The 20,764-nt window shown below is 36.5% G+C and overlaps 4 protein-coding genes across 4 annotated transcripts; 1 reads left to right on the top strand and 3 right to left on the bottom strand.

The window, feature by feature from the left end:
* Positions 1-101: 101 nt before the first annotated feature.
* LOC132856317 (mixed lineage kinase domain-like protein) lies at positions 102-8,050 on the bottom strand. The gene is made up of 11 exons (XM_060885853.1): positions 7,893-8,050; positions 4,125-4,577; positions 3,921-4,037; positions 3,639-3,816; positions 3,269-3,369; positions 2,864-2,999; positions 2,624-2,708; positions 2,097-2,236; positions 1,944-1,993; positions 1,671-1,814; positions 102-1,368 (listed from the first exon to the last, which is right to left on the bottom strand). The coding sequence occupies exons 2-11, from the start codon at positions 4,570-4,572 to the stop codon at positions 1,319-1,321; spliced, it is 1,449 nt and encodes a 482-aa protein (XP_060741836.1). The 5' UTR covers positions 4,573-4,577; positions 7,893-8,050; the 3' UTR covers positions 102-1,318.
* A 708-nt stretch (positions 8,051-8,758) lies between these two features.
* On the bottom strand, positions 8,759-11,089 carry LOC132855872 (transmembrane emp24 domain-containing protein 6-like). Its single transcript, XM_060885138.1, has 4 exons — positions 10,834-11,089; positions 10,399-10,525; positions 10,063-10,217; positions 8,759-9,124 (listed from the first exon to the last, which is right to left on the bottom strand). Exons 1-4 carry the CDS (start codon positions 11,074-11,076, stop codon positions 8,903-8,905), a joined length of 747 nt encoding a protein of 248 aa, XP_060741121.1. The 5' UTR covers positions 11,077-11,089; the 3' UTR covers positions 8,759-8,902.
* A 240-nt stretch (positions 11,090-11,329) lies between these two features.
* On the bottom strand, positions 11,330-14,132 carry LOC132855969 (transmembrane emp24 domain-containing protein 6-like). The gene is made up of 4 exons (XM_060885288.1): positions 13,794-14,132; positions 12,590-12,716; positions 12,060-12,199; positions 11,330-11,904 (listed from the first exon to the last, which is right to left on the bottom strand). Exons 1-4 carry the CDS (start codon positions 14,004-14,006, stop codon positions 11,671-11,673), a joined length of 714 nt encoding a protein of 237 aa, XP_060741271.1. The 5' UTR covers positions 14,007-14,132; the 3' UTR covers positions 11,330-11,670.
* A 961-nt stretch (positions 14,133-15,093) lies between these two features.
* nudt7 (nudix (nucleoside diphosphate linked moiety X)-type motif 7) lies at positions 15,094-18,484 on the top strand. Its single transcript, XM_060884977.1, has 3 exons — positions 15,094-15,327; positions 17,002-17,160; positions 17,269-18,484. Exons 1-3 carry the CDS (start codon positions 15,172-15,174, stop codon positions 17,617-17,619), a joined length of 666 nt encoding a protein of 221 aa, XP_060740960.1. The 5' UTR covers positions 15,094-15,171; the 3' UTR covers positions 17,620-18,484.
* The last annotated feature ends 2,280 nt before the right edge of the window (positions 18,485-20,764 follow it).

Genomic DNA, 20,764 nt, shown 5'->3' with positions numbered 1-20,764 from the left:
ATTATTATTATTATTATTATTATTATTATTATTGTTATTACCATTATTATTGTTAATGATACTACTACTACTACTACTACTACTAATAATAATAATAATAATTTTTATATCATAGTTCTTTTTAATTCTCAGCTGGAATCGGTCAAAATGTATTGATACATTTTCAGCAGCTTTGAAGTATTCTTTAAAATTTAACATAACAATCTAGATTTTTTACATTTACAGCATTCGGCAAACACCCTTATCCAGAGCAACTTACATTATCTAATTTTTATTTATTTTTTTTTTACAACTGAGCGTTAAGGGCCTTGCTCAGGGGCCCAACACTGGCAGCTTGGTGGACCTGGGATTGAACAACCTGCTTACCTGGAACTTGGTAGTCCAAGACCTTAACCACTAAGCTACCACATGCCTACCACATTTTTTGTTCTTTAACATCAAGAGACAGAATAAAATGTTAGTGCGGGAATGATTACTTATAGGTTAGATAAAAGCAGTAATAACAGCAACTAACAGATATTCCTTAACATTATACCTAATTAAACAAATACAAAATATATATTTCCTAAATTAATACACGTTACAATCAACAGCATATTAGTGTTGCATGAGTGAAATAAAACAATTCAGGACATGACTGAAAAATTATTAATTTTGCATCATAATCTTAAATATTTTTCTTCCACAACAGCACTTCCCTGTTGATAAATCATAAATCTGACTGATCAGAAGATGTTGATTCAAGCAAAGTGAGTCAGCTTGTTCTAATGCATTCTCATTTATAAAGTAACAGATAAGTTACCTAGACTTGAATGGTAGATGTGCCAGGTAATCTAACTATAATTATCAAAAGGGATTTAACAACGTTATTTAAGAAAAAAATTTATATGGTGAAGTTGTCTGTAAGAAGAAATCCATTCAACATTTTCAGAAAAGGTCTTAGGTGTCATTTCAGGTTTGTAATATCACACCACTCCACTGATTATTGTCCCACAACAACATGTCTGAGTGCGCTCCTTTCCTTAATTATCACTTGACTGACTGAACCAAAAAAAAAAAAGTTTAATTATATTTCAATTCATTGTGCAGATTTAAACATTATGTGTTACTCAAACAAATAAAAAAAATGCCATCACCATCAGACTTTACATTTACTTAGTGTAGGTTTTTTCACATTTTTCAGTATAAATTAAATGTGATATCCAGGAACATTTAATGCTAACGAGTCCAGGAAAAAAGATATCTAATTTTGAGCATCTTATGCTCTGTATCAAAACTGTACACATTTGCTGAGCCAAGATGTGGGTGAACTTTGGCTTTAGTCCTCTTCATTCTGCTGTGCTAGTTTCTGCAGCTTGTCCACCAACACTGGAAATGTGAAAAACACAAGTAAGGCTTAGAATAAGTCTAAACATGATTTTAATGAATTTTGAAAAGGAATGCATAATTTAATACTTACAAACAGTTTAATTTCAATAAATCATGATTTCAGAATTTATTTGAATCTATCTATACATGATATAAAAACATCTTGCTTTTATGATTGTGTGCCATAATATCAGCATAACTACATCACTGTAGTTGACTTACCTGTTAATAATATTTCAGTTATATTCTAGTCTATTCTATTCTTGTCTATTCACATAGTCTAATAGTAAAAGTGGCTGTACCTCCAGCAGAAGGCCTCTGGAACGCATTAAACGAACGGCAGGCGTTAATCAGGTCCAGGAGCTGACTGGGACAATCAGGTGGCAGCGGCTCCATCGTCTTCTCCACAAACACCTTCTTATGGATGGTACGATAAGAGGTGCAATCTAGGTATAAAAAGCAAGATGAATATGAAAACTCATAGGAACATAATATTCCTTTAGATAGATAGAAATGGAGATCCTGAGAATGTGTTTATTATCCTGATGATGGGTGATATTGCCATTGTTACATGCCTTTAAAGGGGATTTGCCGTGTTGCTATCTCCCACAGGACAATGCCGAAACTGTGAAGACCACATACACAAACAGATTAGACTACTGATTTGTACTGTTAAGTAAAATAATAAGACTCAGTATGTTTGTGTTTTCACCGAAGTGATTCTTTACCTGTAGATCTCACAGGGTTTGTCATAAGGATAGTTTATGTTTTCTAGTTGTTGTGGAGAAATGTACGCCATCGAGCTGTTCTTCTTCCCATTACTATGCTTTAGGGATGTTTCTGTCATTGCCAACTCAAATCCACCAAGCTTGAAATACACACACACACACACACACACTTTTTCATTATGGATTATTCATCCATTGACAGAATTAACTTTATATAATATTGAATTAACGCGATGCTACACCTCATTCTAATCCTAATCTCAGTAAACAGAAGGAACACTTTTGACTCTTTTGAGAGAGCATGGAGAATGAACAAATGTCGTCATAAAGCCAAAATTGTTAGATGTTCCTTTGTTCCAACTGTGCCATTGATGTGTGTTTTGCAACTCAAACAAAATGTCATGTTTATCTAAAGATTATTTTTCCAAAATGCTTCTTTATTACGTTGAATTAACAACGTTTAATTAATTTAATGATCCCTGCTTGCTTCTAATGGTTACCAATATAACAGAACATACTGACAATACCTTTATTCTGTAGCCAGCTCCCACTAGAAACTTGCTGCTAGTGATGCAGCCATGCACCTTAAACTTCTCCTCTGACTGATGCAGTCTGCAGTGGGAGAAGCAGATATGAGTGATCATGATGAACTTATCATTCCCCAACAGGAATAACTGGCTTGTTTGACTCAAAACATGCCCTAATTAAAGACATCACATTAAAGATCAGCAAGGCAGAAATACTGTGTAAATGCTTCTGGTTGATACCTGTATAGTCCTTGTGCTGCATCTAGACACATGTGAATTTTTCTCTCCCAGGGTAGTTTGCTGGGACCGTCAAGCACTTGCCTCAGATTGCCCTTTTCACAGAACTCCATTACTATAAGGTAGGTTGGATTTGGCCCTACAGGATACATTTTTTTAAAATTGAGGGAAATAGGTCAATGGTTGGTTGTCAAAAGAGCAAACCAGTATACCGAAGAATTCACCTTGGATTGAACACATCATGCACACAGTCACTCACATCTGGTGACAATTTATCATAACCTAACCTAGTATATGCCTAATCCAGCCTAAATTTCCAGTGTTCCCAGTCTAGACTCTGTATCCACAGAAACTCTGATGAGGTTTAAATGCTTACTGAAGATGAATAAAATTCAAATGGTAACTTACCATTCTCATTCTGAACGCAGATCCCAAACATCCTCAATATGTGGGGTGACTCGAAACGTTTCATAGTCTCGACTTCCTTGTTAAAAATGCTCCTCAGTTGACTTGGAACAATAAAGAAATACAGTCAGAGAGACAGATTTTGGAAGTGAAACCTTGTTTTGTAATGAAAATATAAAATTCCTAACTTTGTTAAGAGACATTTAGTAAAGTAAATCAAAGTAAAGACTGGATAAAAAAATTGACAAATGATTGAGGCATATTGCTCTTAGACACCTACAACAGACATTTTCCCTATCAGAAAAGGTTTAATATGGAATCTCTTTAGGCAGTTTTTTATTCAGAGAGTCCTACACATGTGAATATAACTTACTTTGGGCTGGTGCTCACTGGATATGCATATTTCTTGATAGCGACAGTGAACTTGTTATACTCTCCTTTGAACAATTCAGAACTGTCAGTCTTCATGATTGGCTTAATGGGAATGTCATAGGTCAGCTCCTCAGGTCTGATCTCTCTAATGTCCTGCAAATGAAGGCTGGGTCTTCTCACTGTCAGGCACATATAAGACAAATTGTTTACTGTTTTAACACTGACTTTATGTTACACTTTGTCTTTAGGTAGACTCAAATACATCACTGATTTAATGACTTACATGATTCCAGTATGCCTTTAATGTCCTGAACGTCTTTCTGAGTTTGTTCGACTTTCACATGCACAGCATCCACACTCACTTTAGTTTTCTCCTTCTCATCAGCCAAAGACTGAAGCACTTTAAAAAAAAATAACTTTTTCAGAGCAAAGCCCATATGTTTAAGAACAAAGCCTATATGTTTACTTTATGCAGAAAAATACCTACAATTTAGAAGCTCCTCATAGTCGTGTCTTCTGTCATCTTCATCCTCTTTTCTCCTCTTGTCCTCTTTGAACACTCTATCCATTTTGTCTCTCTGCTCCACCTGCAGGGCCAGCAACAGCAGCTGTGCCGCATCGTTCAGGCGCTCGTTTAAGCTCCCAAACTCCTCTCCAAGATCATATATCTTCACAATGCGTTTCAGGCAGCTGGATGAGGTGTATTTCTTCACAACTTCTTCAGCCGACTCCAAAGTAAACTTAAGTTCTCGCAAGCCTCGCTGTACAATATCTGGATTTTTGCCAAAACCCTTGTACTTCACAACTTTGACCAGCTCTACCAGTGAGGACACACGCTCAGACAGACGCTTACAGCGCTTCTTGTTGGCTTTCACCTCACTACAAAGACAATACAACTTTTCTGCTATGCTCAGGATTGGGTCTATGATATCCATGATGGCTACAGAAAAGGAACAGAAGCAGTGGTTACTCAGGTGTTAAGGTTTATATTACACTATGTGTTCATATTCAAGGACCGCCAAAAAGCCACCTCAGAGTAAGGCTCTCAATTGCTCATGTCTGTGCTTGACAGGATTCTGACTTACTTCTAAAGAATATTGGATCAAATATATTTGCTTCAAGCAAGTAAAGAAGTCAACAAGATGATTTTCAGGTTTCAACAAGATGATTAACCTTTGGTTTTATCCTAAGCTTCAGTTACTGTTTTGCTGACATATTCTCCGTATTCTTTCCTTCCCACCTAAAACATTACAGCTGAGGGACTGACTATGCAAAATTACTCCTTGATGTAAATGAGTGTGTGAATTTGTGTGCAGCAGTCTCAGCCAGGCTATATTCTAACATCACACCCAGAACTCACTGTTGATACTACATAACCATAACCAGGATAAAGAAATTTTTTGACAGTATTGTGAGTGAGATGGTACGAATTCCTTGAGAATTGTTATTATAGCAAACCTTCAACAACCCTTAGAAATAGTATCAGGAGTTTTTTAGATCTCATGTACACTATATGCCCATAGCTATACAGGCAAATAAGTCTATGAACACAGAGTTCTGGTCTCATATTCTGGTTGTTGAAACCATTACATTGGTGTTATAAAACAGATGTGGAAAGAGCATGGAGCATGTGTGACTGGGCTAACAACAATAGCAGCACATGCATGTCTGTTATCACTATGACACCCACGTGTCTAAAAATTAGCTAAAAAAAAAATCACAGTCAAAACTCAAAGTCAGTTATTTGGTGGTGAATTAAGCCAGGTTTTTTAGCTCTGATATACATAACCATTTAATAAACTCGATACATAATGTTCTTGTAATCTTCACATGCTGGTTATTCTACTCATTTAGGAAGCTTCATTTGTTGTACTAGATGGTGGGGAATCTCTTTTATTTAATCTCTGAATGATTCATATCTATGTTCATATTATTCCAGTGCCCAAAGTTTGAACTTTACTGTAATGATGTGACCTTTGCCTAGTGACTGTGTTTGTTTCATGTTTATAAATAGATTGCTTTACGCTTGTTTCAGACCTTGTCGATTCTGTCTTGTCATCCTCAGGTGTATGATACGGTTGTCTTGACCTGAGCTGACATGGGTGCCTTGTTTCATCTATTTACCAACCTGTTTGTTTGTGTCTGCTCTGGACTTCTGAATATTATGTTGCTTTGATTGTGTTTTGACTGTGTCTTTTTTTAAGTACAAGTTTTGAAACACAACAATGACTAATTCATAACAATAGTCCTGCATACATGCAAGATAACTTAGTCATATGGAGCAGTGATGTACAGGTTAATTGGAACAGTCTTAAAAATAAAACACATTAAATGTAAGCTATTCTGCTGTTGCCCTCTTTATAACCCAGCCCTATTATTAGTGAATATTTCAAAGTGAAATGGCACCAAGCAAACAGGCAGGTTTTTTTTTAGGGCGGTGGTGGCTCAAGTGGTTAAGGCTTTGGTTTGTTGATCGGGGTTCAAGCCTCAGCACTGCCAAGCTGCTATTGTTGGACCCTTGAGCAAGGCCCTTAACCCTCTCTGCTCCAGGGGTGCTGTGCTCGGCTACCAATTCCAATTCGAAATTCCAAAGTTGGGATATGTGAAGAAAGAATTTCTCTGTGCTGTAATGTATATGTGACAAAATAAAGGCTTCTAGGTTTCTATGAGATATGACAAAATGTAGTACACAGATGTAGGTATGTATGGATATGTAGAATGCAGATGTTTTTACTTGTCTCTGTACGCAAATGTCTCTGTCCTGGTAGCACAGAATGGCACAGAGCTTCACTATACATCAGCCCAGAGCATAACATGATCTTGCCACATGTTCACTGATCACTCATACTGTATATGTTTTTGTTTTGACGCAATGACTGTTGTTTAAGGTGTGCATTTGCTCTGTTTGTAATTTTAAGCTTTAGTTGTCAGTTGCTGTTTGCGTCTGTTGCTTATATGTTTCTTGCCTGGAAGTTTTAAAAGCATAGTTTATTTATTGTTCTTGTGTTTCTCAGTGAAAAAAAAACTTGCTATACTACTGTTATACAGCAAGAGATACTTACCTTTAAGTGTGAATTTTCACTGTTCTTTTTTTAATTTAATCGTTTCGTATAGAACAAAACATACGAAATGAGAGAATATGTTGATGATTAATTAGAAAATTTGATATTTTCCTTTTTTTCTTCAAATGATGCAATTAAAATTTTAATTTAAATTAAAAGTGGTCATACTACAAATAAAAAAGACTTCTTTTAACGTGCAATTGAGGATAAAACTAAGATGAGAATAAAAATATGTGTCAGAAATTCCCAAACTTTTTTTTATGTCATAGTCAGCACTAAGAATTTCAGAATTGTGTGTTGCTCTGGGTGTTTCTTTTAATTAATGGAAAAATTATGTAATGTGTGAAATTTACACATCAGAATTCATTTGAAATTTGTGTTAAGTCTTAACACATCAGAATTCATTTGAAATTTCTACAGATAAGCACAAGTCTGAACACAGAAAAGTATGTGGTCTTTCTCAATGCATTTATTTGTGTGAGTCCCTAAGGGCTTTTTTTTTTCTAAAGAATATCATTTTAGATTCAGCAAAAAACAGATTTCAAAGATTGTCTAAAATATTCTGAAAAGTTTGTCTTACGTGACATAAAAAGGCAGAAGAATGGAAGTGAAACTTCTTAAGAGGTGCAGAGTCACACTTCCACATCATACTTTGTGTAATTACCTCAGAATGGTACGATGTTTTTTCCACCCCATTCAGCATTTTATCTTTCTTTTATGCTCAATTGTTGCCGTTTATCTAAACCCAATTCTAAACTAACTATTGTAACACAGGAACAATCACACTAAACTGATACTAATCTAAGAAACTGTCACTAGTTGCTCAAATTTCAGAAGCACTTTCAGTTTTGAAGTTGACAAAGGAAAGCACATGGTTTCACAACAGAAATCCTCTGTAACCTAAAAGCTTAAAAGACATTCACAGATAAAGCACTGAGCTGTCACAGCGGTTGTGTTCTCTTGTTTTCTTCCTTTGCAGATATAATGTCACAAATCCATTGCAGTTATAAAGTAACATCTATTAATCTTAGCTTTTAGGTTAAACAAGTTGGAACATTAAGCCATTTAAACAATCCTTACATTAGGACTTTGAATGTACTGAACATATAGTGTATATAGGCATCAGAGAGAAGAAAATAAAGGTAGAATGTGCTGATATGACACACACATAAATTAGATAAAGATAAACTTACTTTCTGTGCACAGTTTCAACTTCTGGCCTCAATGAAATGCAACTGCGAGAACTCCAGCTTTCAGAGTAACCAAAACCACGCCTGGTTTTGAGAGCTTTATTGCACCTCCTCCACTCAGTGGTGTGTAGAATGCTCAAAGATCACACGACGACTAAGCTTGAGGCAGTACGTCACACATATTTATACGTTCAGACCCCATGTTTTTACCAGATGGGAGGAGGTCAAGGAACCTGAAGGAAATCAACGCAGACAGGCAGGGATAACATGACATAATCGGACACAGTCTGTAACCCCCGTTCAGGATTTTCTAGTTTTCTCATCTTTTCAAAATGTATTTAAAACACGCTTTAAAAAGTCATATTTTGTGAATCTTGGATTAAAACTTTTTGACCAAATAAGTTTATTAGGTTATAGACTTAAGATACCATGACCCTAAAACACTGTTCAAAATTTTTATTTTTTTTTTAATACACTCATACAACAAACAGGGAAGCAAAAGTGCTATTTCAAGTATTTTAGGAAGTGGTAGGTCTTCAAACATCATTTGAAAATAGCCAGTGACTCAGCTGTACGGACCCCTAGGGGAAGTTCATTCCCCCACCTCGGTGCCAGAACAGAAAAGAGTCTTGTTGTATACTTACCTCCTACCCTGACAGATGGTGAGACCAGTCGAGCAGTGCTGGTAGATCTGAGAGTGCGAGGTGCAGTGTGAGGAGTGAGAGCTGGTAAATTTTTGGCTTTGTAGGCATCAGGGGGGGATTTTATTTTATATTTCTATATCCACTAATGTGAAACGCATGAGATTTTAACTAGCTTTGTGTTACACATAGTAAGGTATGACAAAAGAAAAAAATGAGAGTCCAAACTTCAAAATATCAAGTGAGTTTATTGAAGACATTTGACCATATATTTTCTCTTTTTTACTTCCTTCCTATTTTATTGTCAAATCAGAACTCAAAGAGCACACAAAAAGGAACCAAGTCACTTTCAGGGGTTTAGCTAATTTCGTCTCAGCAGCGATGTTGGCTTTCTTCTGTCCTGAAGAACCTCTTGAGAAAGAAGAGCTGCAGATATCCAGCCATGATTATGATTAAGCTCTGGAGGACAGACCAGACGTTCACGTAGTAGGATTTGGACTGAAGTAAGAAGTAATCAGCCCCTCTACGCATCCGTGCTACATTATAGAAGCGCCACATGTGCTGGATTCGGAGCCGTATCTTATTTGAAATATCCTTGGCAAAGAAAGAGAGACACTATAAAGTACTATACTGGAAATATGTATGAAGAAGGATTTAAACATCTGATGTTGAGTGTATGTTCTTAATCAAGTGGTTTATTACCTTTATCTATTTCGCATGCAGCATTCAGTACAATTGTTCAAGAACAGTAAAATTTCTTTGTGTTATAATTTCATTTCTATGTCTATTCTCAAATCAGACTCATAAACTATTGTAGCCGATCCCTCCGAGTTATGTACAACCACCAGCCACTTTAATAGGAACACCTGTACTCTTGCTCATGCATGCAGTAATCCAACCAGACAATAATACTGAAACAGCACAGTTAGTAAAATCATCCAAATACAGATAAAGAGCTTCAGTTAATGTTCATGTCAAACATCAGAATGGGGAGAAAATGTGAGCAAATGTGAGCAATTTTTAGCAAATTTAGCCATGGTTGGCATCAGACAGGAAGGTTTGAGTATCTCAGAACCTGGAATTTTCACAGATACCAGTGTCTAAGGTTTACTTAGAATGGTGCGAAAAACTAAAAACATCCAGTCAGCAGGAGTTCTTCAGGTGGAAATGTCTAGTTGGTGAGAAAGATCAGAGGAGAATGGACAAATTTGAACCGAGGTAAGTCAAACGATCACTCGTTACAACTGTGGCTAGTGGAAAAGCATTATAAAATGCACAACATGCTGAACTATAGTGTGGTTTACCCATAACAGCAGAAGACCTCATACGCTTTCACTCTTGTCAGCTGCAAACAGCTAAAATACCAAAACAGTGAAGATGAAGTTTGTATCTGTATCTGCATGATTTACTGTGCTGTGTCAGCTGTTAGGCTGATTGCGTAACTGCATGAACTGGGGGTTGGTGTTCCAAATAAAGTAGCCTGTAAGTGATAAGTGATTGACTCAGAAACATGTCACTATTAAATTATGTACCTTAATGTTGGAAAGAGTGCTGTTTAGAACCTCTTCATCTATTTCATTCTCCTTTTGTGTCTCAGCCTCCTCTTCGTAGAACACCCCAAAGTTCAGGAAGACTCGCATGTCACCGAAATGGTTGTGATAGTTGGCAAAACACATCTGGTAAAAACCTGAAAAGTGTATGTAGGGGAATGTACATTTTTTTGCAAGCAGAATTTTAAAGCAACAATCTGTCTATATTTATTACTTTACTATACCATGCTGGCTCATATTATCAAACATTTAAATGTGCTGTTCATCTGTTGTGACAAATCTAAACTACAATCATGTTAACTGAGAGGTTTGCTGCACCGGTCTCCTTTGCTTGAAAGTTGATCTGGCCCATAGTGTTATCAGTGTAGGAAAGGAGGACACCATTAGGAGAGAAAACAGAGACCGCCGGGTGTCTGCCTGCAGTCATCCCAGACACCCACTGAACCTGGAGGTTATACACCACATAAACACATAACTACATTAAAGAGCTTTATAATTCCCTTTAACTTAGTTTAAATATGTCCAAACATTGCTGACTATTTTGTAGAATAGAAAAAACACATCAGCTAAGTCAATAACTGTACAATAACTGATAAGCAATAGGAAAACCAAAGCAAGGTCACTGTACAATTCATTTACTACAGTTCCTCAATTCCTGCAAAACCTGCCAGGTTTCATTTTAAGTTAAAAAACTAATCTATAAAACAAATAACAAAGAAGTATAAAAGTATATACAAAGAAGTTCAAACTCACCATGTAAGTTAGGTAAAAGCGTCCGTTCTGACGAGCAAAGTGCCAATAGCACTGTGACTCTGTGCCAGACAGCAGAAGAGCAAAGTCATGGTGATCTGCTGCCTGAAAAAACTCACGACCTCCGTTTGAAGGATCTAAAACACTTTCACCCCTCTGTCCCAAAACTGGAAAGATGAGGAGGACTACAGCACAAAGCATGCAGTACATGTCGCAGACTCTTACCACACACACACACACACACATACACTGATCTGGCTTCTGTTCAAGGACACGTAGGGCAACACAGCACCTGAAAATATACAATATGGGAGGTTTCATTTGACCAGAATCAGGTTTGTGGTTTTAACTCCAATTGTTGGAAACACACAAATGTATAGAACCTCATTAATGCTCTAAAATCTAGTGGAAAGCCTTCAGAGAAGAAGATGTTAGCATTAAATTAATGGGGGAATAAATCTGGAATAGGATTTTCAAAAAGTACATATAGATGTGATGGTAAAGTGTCCACAAAGTTTTTCTTTTTATTTTAATTTCATCTAATTGAGTGAAAACGTTCAGGCTTAAATAAAATAACAGACCTCTAATATAAAATCTTATAATGCAACCAACATCTAGTTGGTATCAAAACAAAGTCTTAACATCTGGTTGGTATCAATTCAGTCTCTCAAATTTTAAACCGCAAAAAATTAGTGCACCTGTGAACTTTCTTCCATTCTTTTTTATTGACATTTCATTGACTATGAAAGTATAGCACAGGGAGAGTGCTAGTGAGGAAAACCCCTAAACATGTCCTTTATGTTATGAACCATGTGACCATCATCATTTGTTAAGAATAGCTCAACAGCGGGGTTTTTCCGTCTCTGTGGTCTGCTTGGTGTTAAAAAGCCTTTTCAGGAAGAAGAGCTGGAAGTATCCCGCCAAAAGGATGACGAGGCTGAGAGCTGCCGACCAATTGCTGACGTAGTTCGAGTTGGATTGGAGCAGGTAGTAATCAGTTGCTCTTCTCATGCGTTCAATGCTATAGTAACGCCATATGTGGAACACAGAAGACTGCAGCCGGTTGGAGCTGACCTGCACAGACATTCGATTCAGAATGTCTTCATAAAATTGCATAGATTATAAAACTATAATTAAAGTTATAATTATGCTTAAAGTCTAAGAACCATACACAGTGGATTCATTTTAGATATTAGATAATGCAATTGTGGATTCATCATGTATCTTACATCAATGGTATCGAGTGTGTTATTCAACTGTTTCCTATCGTCATCTTTCTTGGAATCCTGGTAGTACACACCAAAGTTCATGAAGATCTGCATGCTGCCAAACCGGTTGTGGAAATTGCTAAAGCACATCTGATAAAATCCTGGGGCAAAATATTATGTGGTGTTAATATACACTGCAGAAAAGTGTGCATTAAATATAATAGATGTCGTTACAAAACTAGACATTTCTGGCAGTTCTTTTTTGTTTTTTAATGATTAAAATAATTCATACTGGAATTTTTGTGTTCCTAATGCAGTTAAATGTAAGTTATAAATTTATTTAATTCAAAATAATAATAATTTCTTTAACTTTTCGTGCAATTATGTAATTAACAACACAAGGCAAAGTAAAAGTAAAAGTATATATATAATAAGTAATCACAAAGAAGTGCAAAAAAATGTAGGCAGAAAATGCTCTTTTAAGGAAGAGAGAATTTTCAGTCTGGGTTTTATGAGTATTTTACAGATCAAAACAGCGATCTCTTACTCACCAGTCTCTTTAGCACCGAAGGCAATCTCCCCTGTGGCATCGTCTAATGAACCCACAATAAGGCCACTTGGAGCATTTACAGTGACTGACAGGTGTCTGTCAACACCCATCCCTGTTGCCCACTGCACCTGGACACACACATCATGTGCATAGCTTATTTACTGACATGTACTCATAATAACCTCCATAATGGACATAAAGTCATGCACACATACAGTACAGTATAAGCTGGTAACACATAATGTATATTGGTACATTGATATAACATGTAGCATATAATGCACAACCAAAAAAATTATATATAAAGATTTCATGTATTTAAAGTATATAATGTACATAATGTATATAAAGTATGTAATGTATAAAGTTAGATTTCAAAGGGTAGTCAAAACAAAAAAAGTTCAAAATACCCAAAGGTCTTAGGATGAGATGAGACAGATATTAGATAACCTCTGACTAGAGCTGTTTTTATGTAGTTTTACCCAACACAGCAAACAGTATTGTCAGTTATTGTGCTTTTCCAATAGTTATATGGTCATACTAAGACGTATGTATAACATAGATAACATAACAATATATTCCCATATTCTTCTTTCTCAAAATGTAATACCTTCTTTGAAAGGATGAATTGCACAGCTTTAAATAATATCATTTGTGAAATACAGTTGTGTAATCTGAATTCATGAAAGTGTTGTAAAAAACACATTCTGCATAAACATTAATTGGCATCCCGGCAACTGCCTTCAAGCTTTAATTATAAGTTTACAGGTAACAGATAAGACGCTTTATAGAAACATGTAGTAAATCATATTTGTCAATGCAAATCATGGCAATCACACGTTACAGATATGCTTTAAATAGAAATTAGAAAAGCACTAGATAAACAGTGACAAAATATTCCTCTAACTAAAATGTTTTGCTTTACACAGCACATATTCTGGTCTGGCACACTGAATCACCATATGGTGACTAAAACTGTTCCTTGTCCTCCTTTAGTTTGTCTTAAACGACTTTCACTTTTCATAACGTTTATCACTTTTTATTTCAAAAACTAATGTTTGTTCCAAATTCTGTATAGATTATTAGCTATGTGCTAACTACAATTCAAAAAAAATATTACTCTATTAATCTGCTCTCCTCCAAACTCCAGCTACAAAGCCACAAGGCATGAAGAAAAAACCTGAACAATTTCAGCTGTATATTACCATAAAGTTGAGATAAAAGTGTTCGCCTTGGTGTGCAAAATGCCAGAAGCACTCAATATCTCCAGCAGGCAGCACGATGGCGAAGTCATACTGGTCTGCTCCCCAGAACAGCTCCTGGTCACTCAATTCAGGCTTCTGGTCTTTTATCGCATGTACACAGTTCCATCCTAAGATTAGTAACAAGAGGATAACACTAATATCCTTCCCTGACATTATAAAGATATGCAGAGTCCATCCACTGGTTTAATCAAGGGAGAAGTCAATTTTGTTGAGGTGCCAAAGCCTCTGTATGAAACAGCAGCAGATGATTAACACTGACGTGGGGCTTACAGAGTTTTCAGCTCCTGAGTGGGAAACTTTACGTCCAGTCACAGGTGCTTTAAAGAGTTTGAATACACACTTTTTTTTTCCTGCTGTGAAACATCCTGCTATGAAACCACAATGAATCGTGGATGACAGACCGCTGTGCTTATAACTGGCCAAAAACTAACCACTCAGCAAAAGGCTGCTTGGGTTTTCTTCCATTCAGCGGACAAGGAACGAGTTAATTAACCTTCTCAAAACTGACTAGTCTGAAGGTGTTGATTCATTTTCCATAAAATCAGATCTGACAGCCGCACTGGATTTAATTCACATCTCAGGTTTATATGAATGAGCTCATTCTGGTACATTATTGTTTCTGTAGTAGCAACTAATTTAGTACAACATGTATGTCAGCAGGGGGGCACGGTGGCTTAGTGGCTAGCACGTTTGCCTCACACCTCCAGGGTCGGGGTTCGATTCCCGCCTCCACCTTGTGTGTGTGGAGTTTGCATGTTCTCCCCGTGCCTCGGGGGTTTCCTCCGGGTATTCCGGTTTCCTCCCCCGGTCCAAAGACATGCATGGTAGGTTGACTGGCATCTCTGGAAAATTGTCCGTAGTGTGTGAGTGCGTGAGTGAATGAGTGTGTGTGTGTCCAGGGTGTATCCTGCCTTGATGCCCGATGACGCCTGAGATAGGCACAGGCTCCCCGTGACCTGAGGTAGTTCAGATAAGTGGTAGAAGATGAATGAATGATGAATGAATGCAAACTAAATCTAATAATACAAAAGATTCAAACAACACTACATTTCCCATAATGCATTCTACACACGTTACTTCCTGGTCCCTTTAATTGCTGATCTACAGTCAGTCCCATTCCAGGAGAATGAATAACGCATGATAAGCAGATCTGTAAGAGAAACAGGACTAGCCACGCCTACTTGTGTCTGACGACGTGTGACGTGTCGGTCAGCGTCCAATACCATTCGACCATGTTGTTTAGTGCGGAAGTGTGACCACGTGACATGATGACAGCAACCGGTTGTGTAGGCATAGATATCTATGTTGTGTAGCTAATATGGGCGTGAAAGCTGAGGTTATATCGTCTTTAATGAAACACGACATTGGAGACGATTTTTCGTATTTATCCCGCTTTCCGAAGGCGTCAGTACTGATTCCTCTGTTCCTGAGACAGGGTGAAGTGCATGTGCTCCTGACTGTGCGGTCTACTGAAGTGAGTGGACTTTCATCTCATCTCACTTCCTCAAATGTTGACCTTGTGCATGTTATTTCGACCTAATAACTCGTAATTTGAGACTATAATATATGCTGATATTTCATTATTTTTATACTTTTTAATGGCAGATTTAATGATTTGGGGTCCCTAGTGCCAAGTCCTCACCTGATGATCATTTCCATTTCCAGCATTTGTCAGACACACTTACATCCAGAGTTGGGTTGCAAAATTCCGGGAATTTTCAAGGCTGGAAACTTTCCATGGGAATTAACGGGAATATATGGAAATAAACTGGGAATTTTAAAAACATGCAGAGTTGCCTATAACAAGGAACTTAAATGTAGTTAAAGAAATCTTGCACATATTAATGCCTTATTCTGCATTACCTTATTCTACATTCTTAATGGTACCCAATACCTAAACTTAATAACTACCTTACTAACTCTTAATAGGCAGTAAATTAGGAGTGTTACCACATGCACAGATAATTTGATGACCCCACACACACTCACTGAAATAAAAAAAAATCCATATATCACTAGGGGGGGGCTGTTCACCTCCATTTTCCAGGCCTTGACTATAACAGAAGCAGAGACCTAATAAGCTTGAGAAAAAAATTCTTCATTTTACATTTTGATTGGGACTTTTTTTTAGAAGGGCAAGGGTGGGGGATGCTTTCATTTTACAGCAATCATAGGGAAATATGTTTATTACAATAATTAAGTTTATTATGTGTATTACAAGCATAATAATGTTTATTATGCTTTTGTGTTACTCAGTGAAAGAATCAGTTAAAGCTCTACTTACAATTCAATCTTACAATCAGTCAAGATGTCATTTTTAAAATTTGTATTACCTTGCATGCATGTCTGCTTATGACCAAACAAAATGTTTATTCATGTTTGTATATGATATAGTTTATATACATTTCCCTATATTTCCAAATAATTCCCATAAATTCCTGTAAATTTCCTTAAATTCCAGTAAATGTTCCAATTTTGAATATTCCCATAATTCCCCAGATTAAGTTCCCGTGGAAAGTTTCCGGAAATTTACCGGAAATTTGCAGGAAACTTTCCGCCCCTTTGCAACCCTAATCCAGACCGACTTACATTATCTAATTTTTATACAACTGAGCAATTGAAGGTTAAGGGCCTTGCTCAGGGGCCCAACAGTGGCAACTTGGTGGACCTGGGATTCAAACTCACAACCTTCCCATTGGTAGTCCAACGCCTTAACCAATAGGCTACCACATGATGTTATGTCATTAATATAATTTTAATTCTTCCTAATAATTTCTTAATTACTTTTTATTTCTTATTACCTAATTTGTGGTTTAAAGTTCAGATTTTAGGTCTTAATATAACAACATCATATAATATAATATAAGGCTGTAATATTATGTACATTATATATTCCGGTTCTGTTTACAAAATTTATTCCTTGACGTACTCCATGTTTTAATGTTGGTGGTCTTTGTCTTTTGCAGTGTAACAAAACCTTAACCAATATCATATTAGGCATACGTAATAACCCCATACCGCATCCTTTTATCATATATTCTTATTTACATGCATCATTTTATAGCCTTGTACATTTTTTATGGAGAGTGTTTGAGCTGTTTGCTTTTTTGTTTTTTTTTACAGAACATTTTTCTGTTCCTCTTCTCAGCTCAAACACAACCCTGGAGAGGTGTGTTTTCCCGGAGGGAAAGCCGATCCACACGATCGGGATGAAACTGACACAGCGCTGAGGGAGGCATTGGAGGAGATCAGCCTTCCTCCTGATGGAGTAGAAGTGGTTTGCAAACTCTGTCCTCTGTTCAATCAGGTGCATTGGTTTAGGTCAGATCATTAACTTAATGTGGATTTTGTTAGCATTTGTCTCATAAGTTAATGAAAAAGCTTTGCCTCACCTTCATCTCAATATTTCCCACAGAGAGGCCTTCTGGTGACTCCAGTGGTGGCTTTCATCAGTGACTCCTTCCAAGCAAGACCAAACCCTGATGAAGTGAGCGAGGTGTTCTCTGTGCCTGTGGAGTTCTTTATGAAGGAGACTAATCACTCAGCTTACCTTCTACCAGACACAGCAAGCTATGTACACAGTTTCATTTACACTGACCCTGTCACAGGCAAGATCCACCAGATCTGGGGACTAACAGCCTCTTTGCTTATCCTCCTGGCTGTTCTTACTTTTGAAAGGAAGCCAGAGTTTGAAGTGGGCTTTGATTTGGAGAATCCATTTGCAAACTTTCGGCAAAATCTTCAACACAGGTTAAGCAAGTTATAACTAATTTCATATATAGAATCAGGCTGTTTTTTGTTCCTAAAATAAGGACAGGAAAGTGAGTTTTCCTGGATTTTATTTTTACTGAATTCATTCATTCACCTGCTTTATTCTGGTCAGAGTCTATCCCAGGATCTTTGACGATTCACAAACATACAAACATTTACACGTGTGAATGAGCAGAAACCGAACAACCTGAAGAAACCCACATGGTCATGGTGAGAGCATGCATGAAGGCAGTAATTCAAAATCACAATCACACCTTGGACCCTGTAGCTGTGAAGTGACAACACCGTGACCTAGAGTCAGATTCAAATAAAGGAATCAAATAAAGGATTCAAATCAGCCTTAGACTCTTTTATAAAACACTTTTGTTCATGTGCATGAATGAACATGACCTTCACTGTAAAATATGAGAGCCCCTTTAATTTACATGAACTCGGTTGTTCACTTTAACTTTAATTGTCATGACACATTTTGGATATTGATCTCAAGTTTTTACTTTCTAAAAAATTAAACTTAAAATATTCCATTTTCTTGACTGAGTTTTTATGAAGCAGATGAACTTTCTTTTAAGCGTCTTGAATTTGAAACATGCTACATTGTTGGTTGCAAAACCACGGGACCTCAATGTCTAAATAGACTTTAATTGTAAATACATTTATATTAAATATTACAAATATATTGTATTAGAACTATTAAAATGACTCAAGCGCCTTGAATGACCTTATATCTAATATATTACAAAAACTTGTACCCGCTTATATGAAGTTGCATTTTATTGCTAATGTCAGTCTACATTATAAATCCTGCACTTTTATTAATATTAAAACATTGTGATCATTAGAAATAAAATAATATGCTAAATCTCGATGGACTGTGTCTATTATTTTATGACTGTGTTATTTATGTTCACATTAAAACAACGCTTCATATTATCATATCATGTCCTACAGACTGGACTAGAAAGAAATCACCCCTAGCCTGTTCTCTTCATGCTCCAGTGGTGTTCAGGATATTTTTCTTACTGCTGGTGTTGCTGGTCATGGACCTCAGAGCCTGTTTTAAGATTCATTGCCCTATTGATGAAGAAAAATGTTCATAAGTACATTAAAAATGTTGGCACATGTACAGGGTGTAACCTTTTCTAAATCTTAATATTTTAAACGATTTTCACTTTAAAAAAATCTTCATTGCTTTTCATAACAAAACATCAGGAATTACTTGACTGATAGTATTTATCAGTGTTTAAACGTATAATGAGAGAAAAATAGGTCTTCTGCAGATCTATGGTACTATTCTCAGGGGAGTTTATGTGTCTTGCTGTAAAACTGTACAATCAAAATGAAATGAAAGTGGGCCATGTTCCTCATGATGTTTTCGTATGTTTGGGTCTTGTGTAGTGTTGCTGCAGTACTGGAAGCAGGTGGACTTCATCCAGTTCAACTCTTCGTTAGAGAGCAAATTTTTTCATGGAACTCAACTATTTATCACTTTCTGTGGCAACACATCAGTTTGCACACTGAATCAATTCAGGGCATTTTCCCTTAGACACAAAAGACATGTACTGTCATGTAATGTACAGTAAATCAGTCCACACTCAACTGCCTTGGTCCAGGCTAATAGAAAGTAAATGTTTATGCATTTTTGACCACTAGGGGGTGAAAATACACTTGAGTAAGTCTTTAGTCATTACTGGTTACTGTGATTTGCAGACTATTCATAAAGTGAAAAGCTGAGAGGAATATCTTGGTTGCTGGAGAGACGCTAGACAGATTAAACCAAGACAAATCGGCATTTTAGTGCCAGTTGGAAAGTATTCTTTTTCTTTCTGAAGTAAAGGGTTGTTAAGAAACCTTAGTCAGAATGTGCATGCCAAATCTGCTCAGCTGCATGTGGGCTGTGTTTGCTAAATGCCAACTTGATGACCTTACAGCTGTAGAAGTAGCTATGAAAAGGATGGCATGAAAAATATTTTTGCATGCAGGAAAATACTACCCCAAGCACAACTAAAATGCAATCAGAGGCAGTGGTATGAATGTGCACAACGTTGAGACTCGGTATAACAACCATTTCAGTAGTCTTGTGTTTAATCCAATTGGGTTTATGTTACAGCAGAACGGGAAGATGTGTCAGTGGTCTTAACTTTAAATGGTCATGTTGCTTCAGCAAATATGTGCATGCAGTCTATTCATTACATTTTTACAGCTTGTTTTGAATAGTTTTGCAAAAAAAGATTTTAAAAAAATGCAGTCACTCACAACCATCATGGGAGGGTAAATATTGACCAGCTCATGTTATGTGGAACTGCTCTTTAGTTACTCTGAAGTTCACCATTTGGCAGCTTTCAGTACACAAGAAGTGAATACATATGTTGTGAAGTGTAACAGATAAATAAATCTTCATAAATTAGCTTTTAATACAGAAATGCTTTGTCTTGTACACTTATTTTGCAACCCTAATTGGTGTTTTTACTCATAATTGGAAACAGAGAGTGGCTTTATCCCAGGGACTCAACAATATTAGTTTTTTATGAGGTCACAGCCAGTATCAATTTCATTTGTTTTTATTATACCTCCTGCTAGATAGGTCATAAATGATCTCTGACACCATTGACGTCCAGGGCTTTTTTTTTTTTTTTTTACAAAATAATGTTTAAGAGGGGTCTGTTTTTTGTCAGTTTTATGTTGTGTTTGATTACATACTATATTTTCTGATAGTAATCTAAACCTTGGCTGTAGTGCTAAAGTTTCCACTTGAGGGTTCACCTACAGGCCAGTTTTTTAAGACTAAGGCATATGATGATTATCTTTCCGATATGTTCTATATTATTGTGTAAAACTCTTTTATAAATGTTGAGATGACATCTTTAGCTTTATTGTGTCTGTAGAAAAGGCCAAAAGAATTGCGGAAAAGACGATATTAAGCAATAGATCATTTTTCAGATAGGAACATCACTGAGGCTGTCTGAAATAAGACAGGCAGAGGATACAAAAGAACTATGGCAAGGTTATCTCAAGATGCTTCAGATAACCCCCTCGCCAATGTCCTTAAATTACCTTAAAATACATGAGCATGTACCTTGGAGAATTGATTTATCAAAATTGATTTAACATTTATTTATCATCATTTACTATCGTTTTTACAA

The sequence above is a fragment of the Tachysurus vachellii genome, chromosome 13 (assembly GCF_030014155.1).
Source record: "Tachysurus vachellii isolate PV-2020 chromosome 13, HZAU_Pvac_v1, whole genome shotgun sequence".
NCBI classification, from domain to species: domain Eukaryota; kingdom Metazoa; phylum Chordata; class Actinopteri; order Siluriformes; family Bagridae; genus Tachysurus; species Tachysurus vachellii.
This window is presented reverse-complemented; position numbering and strand designations above follow the sequence as displayed.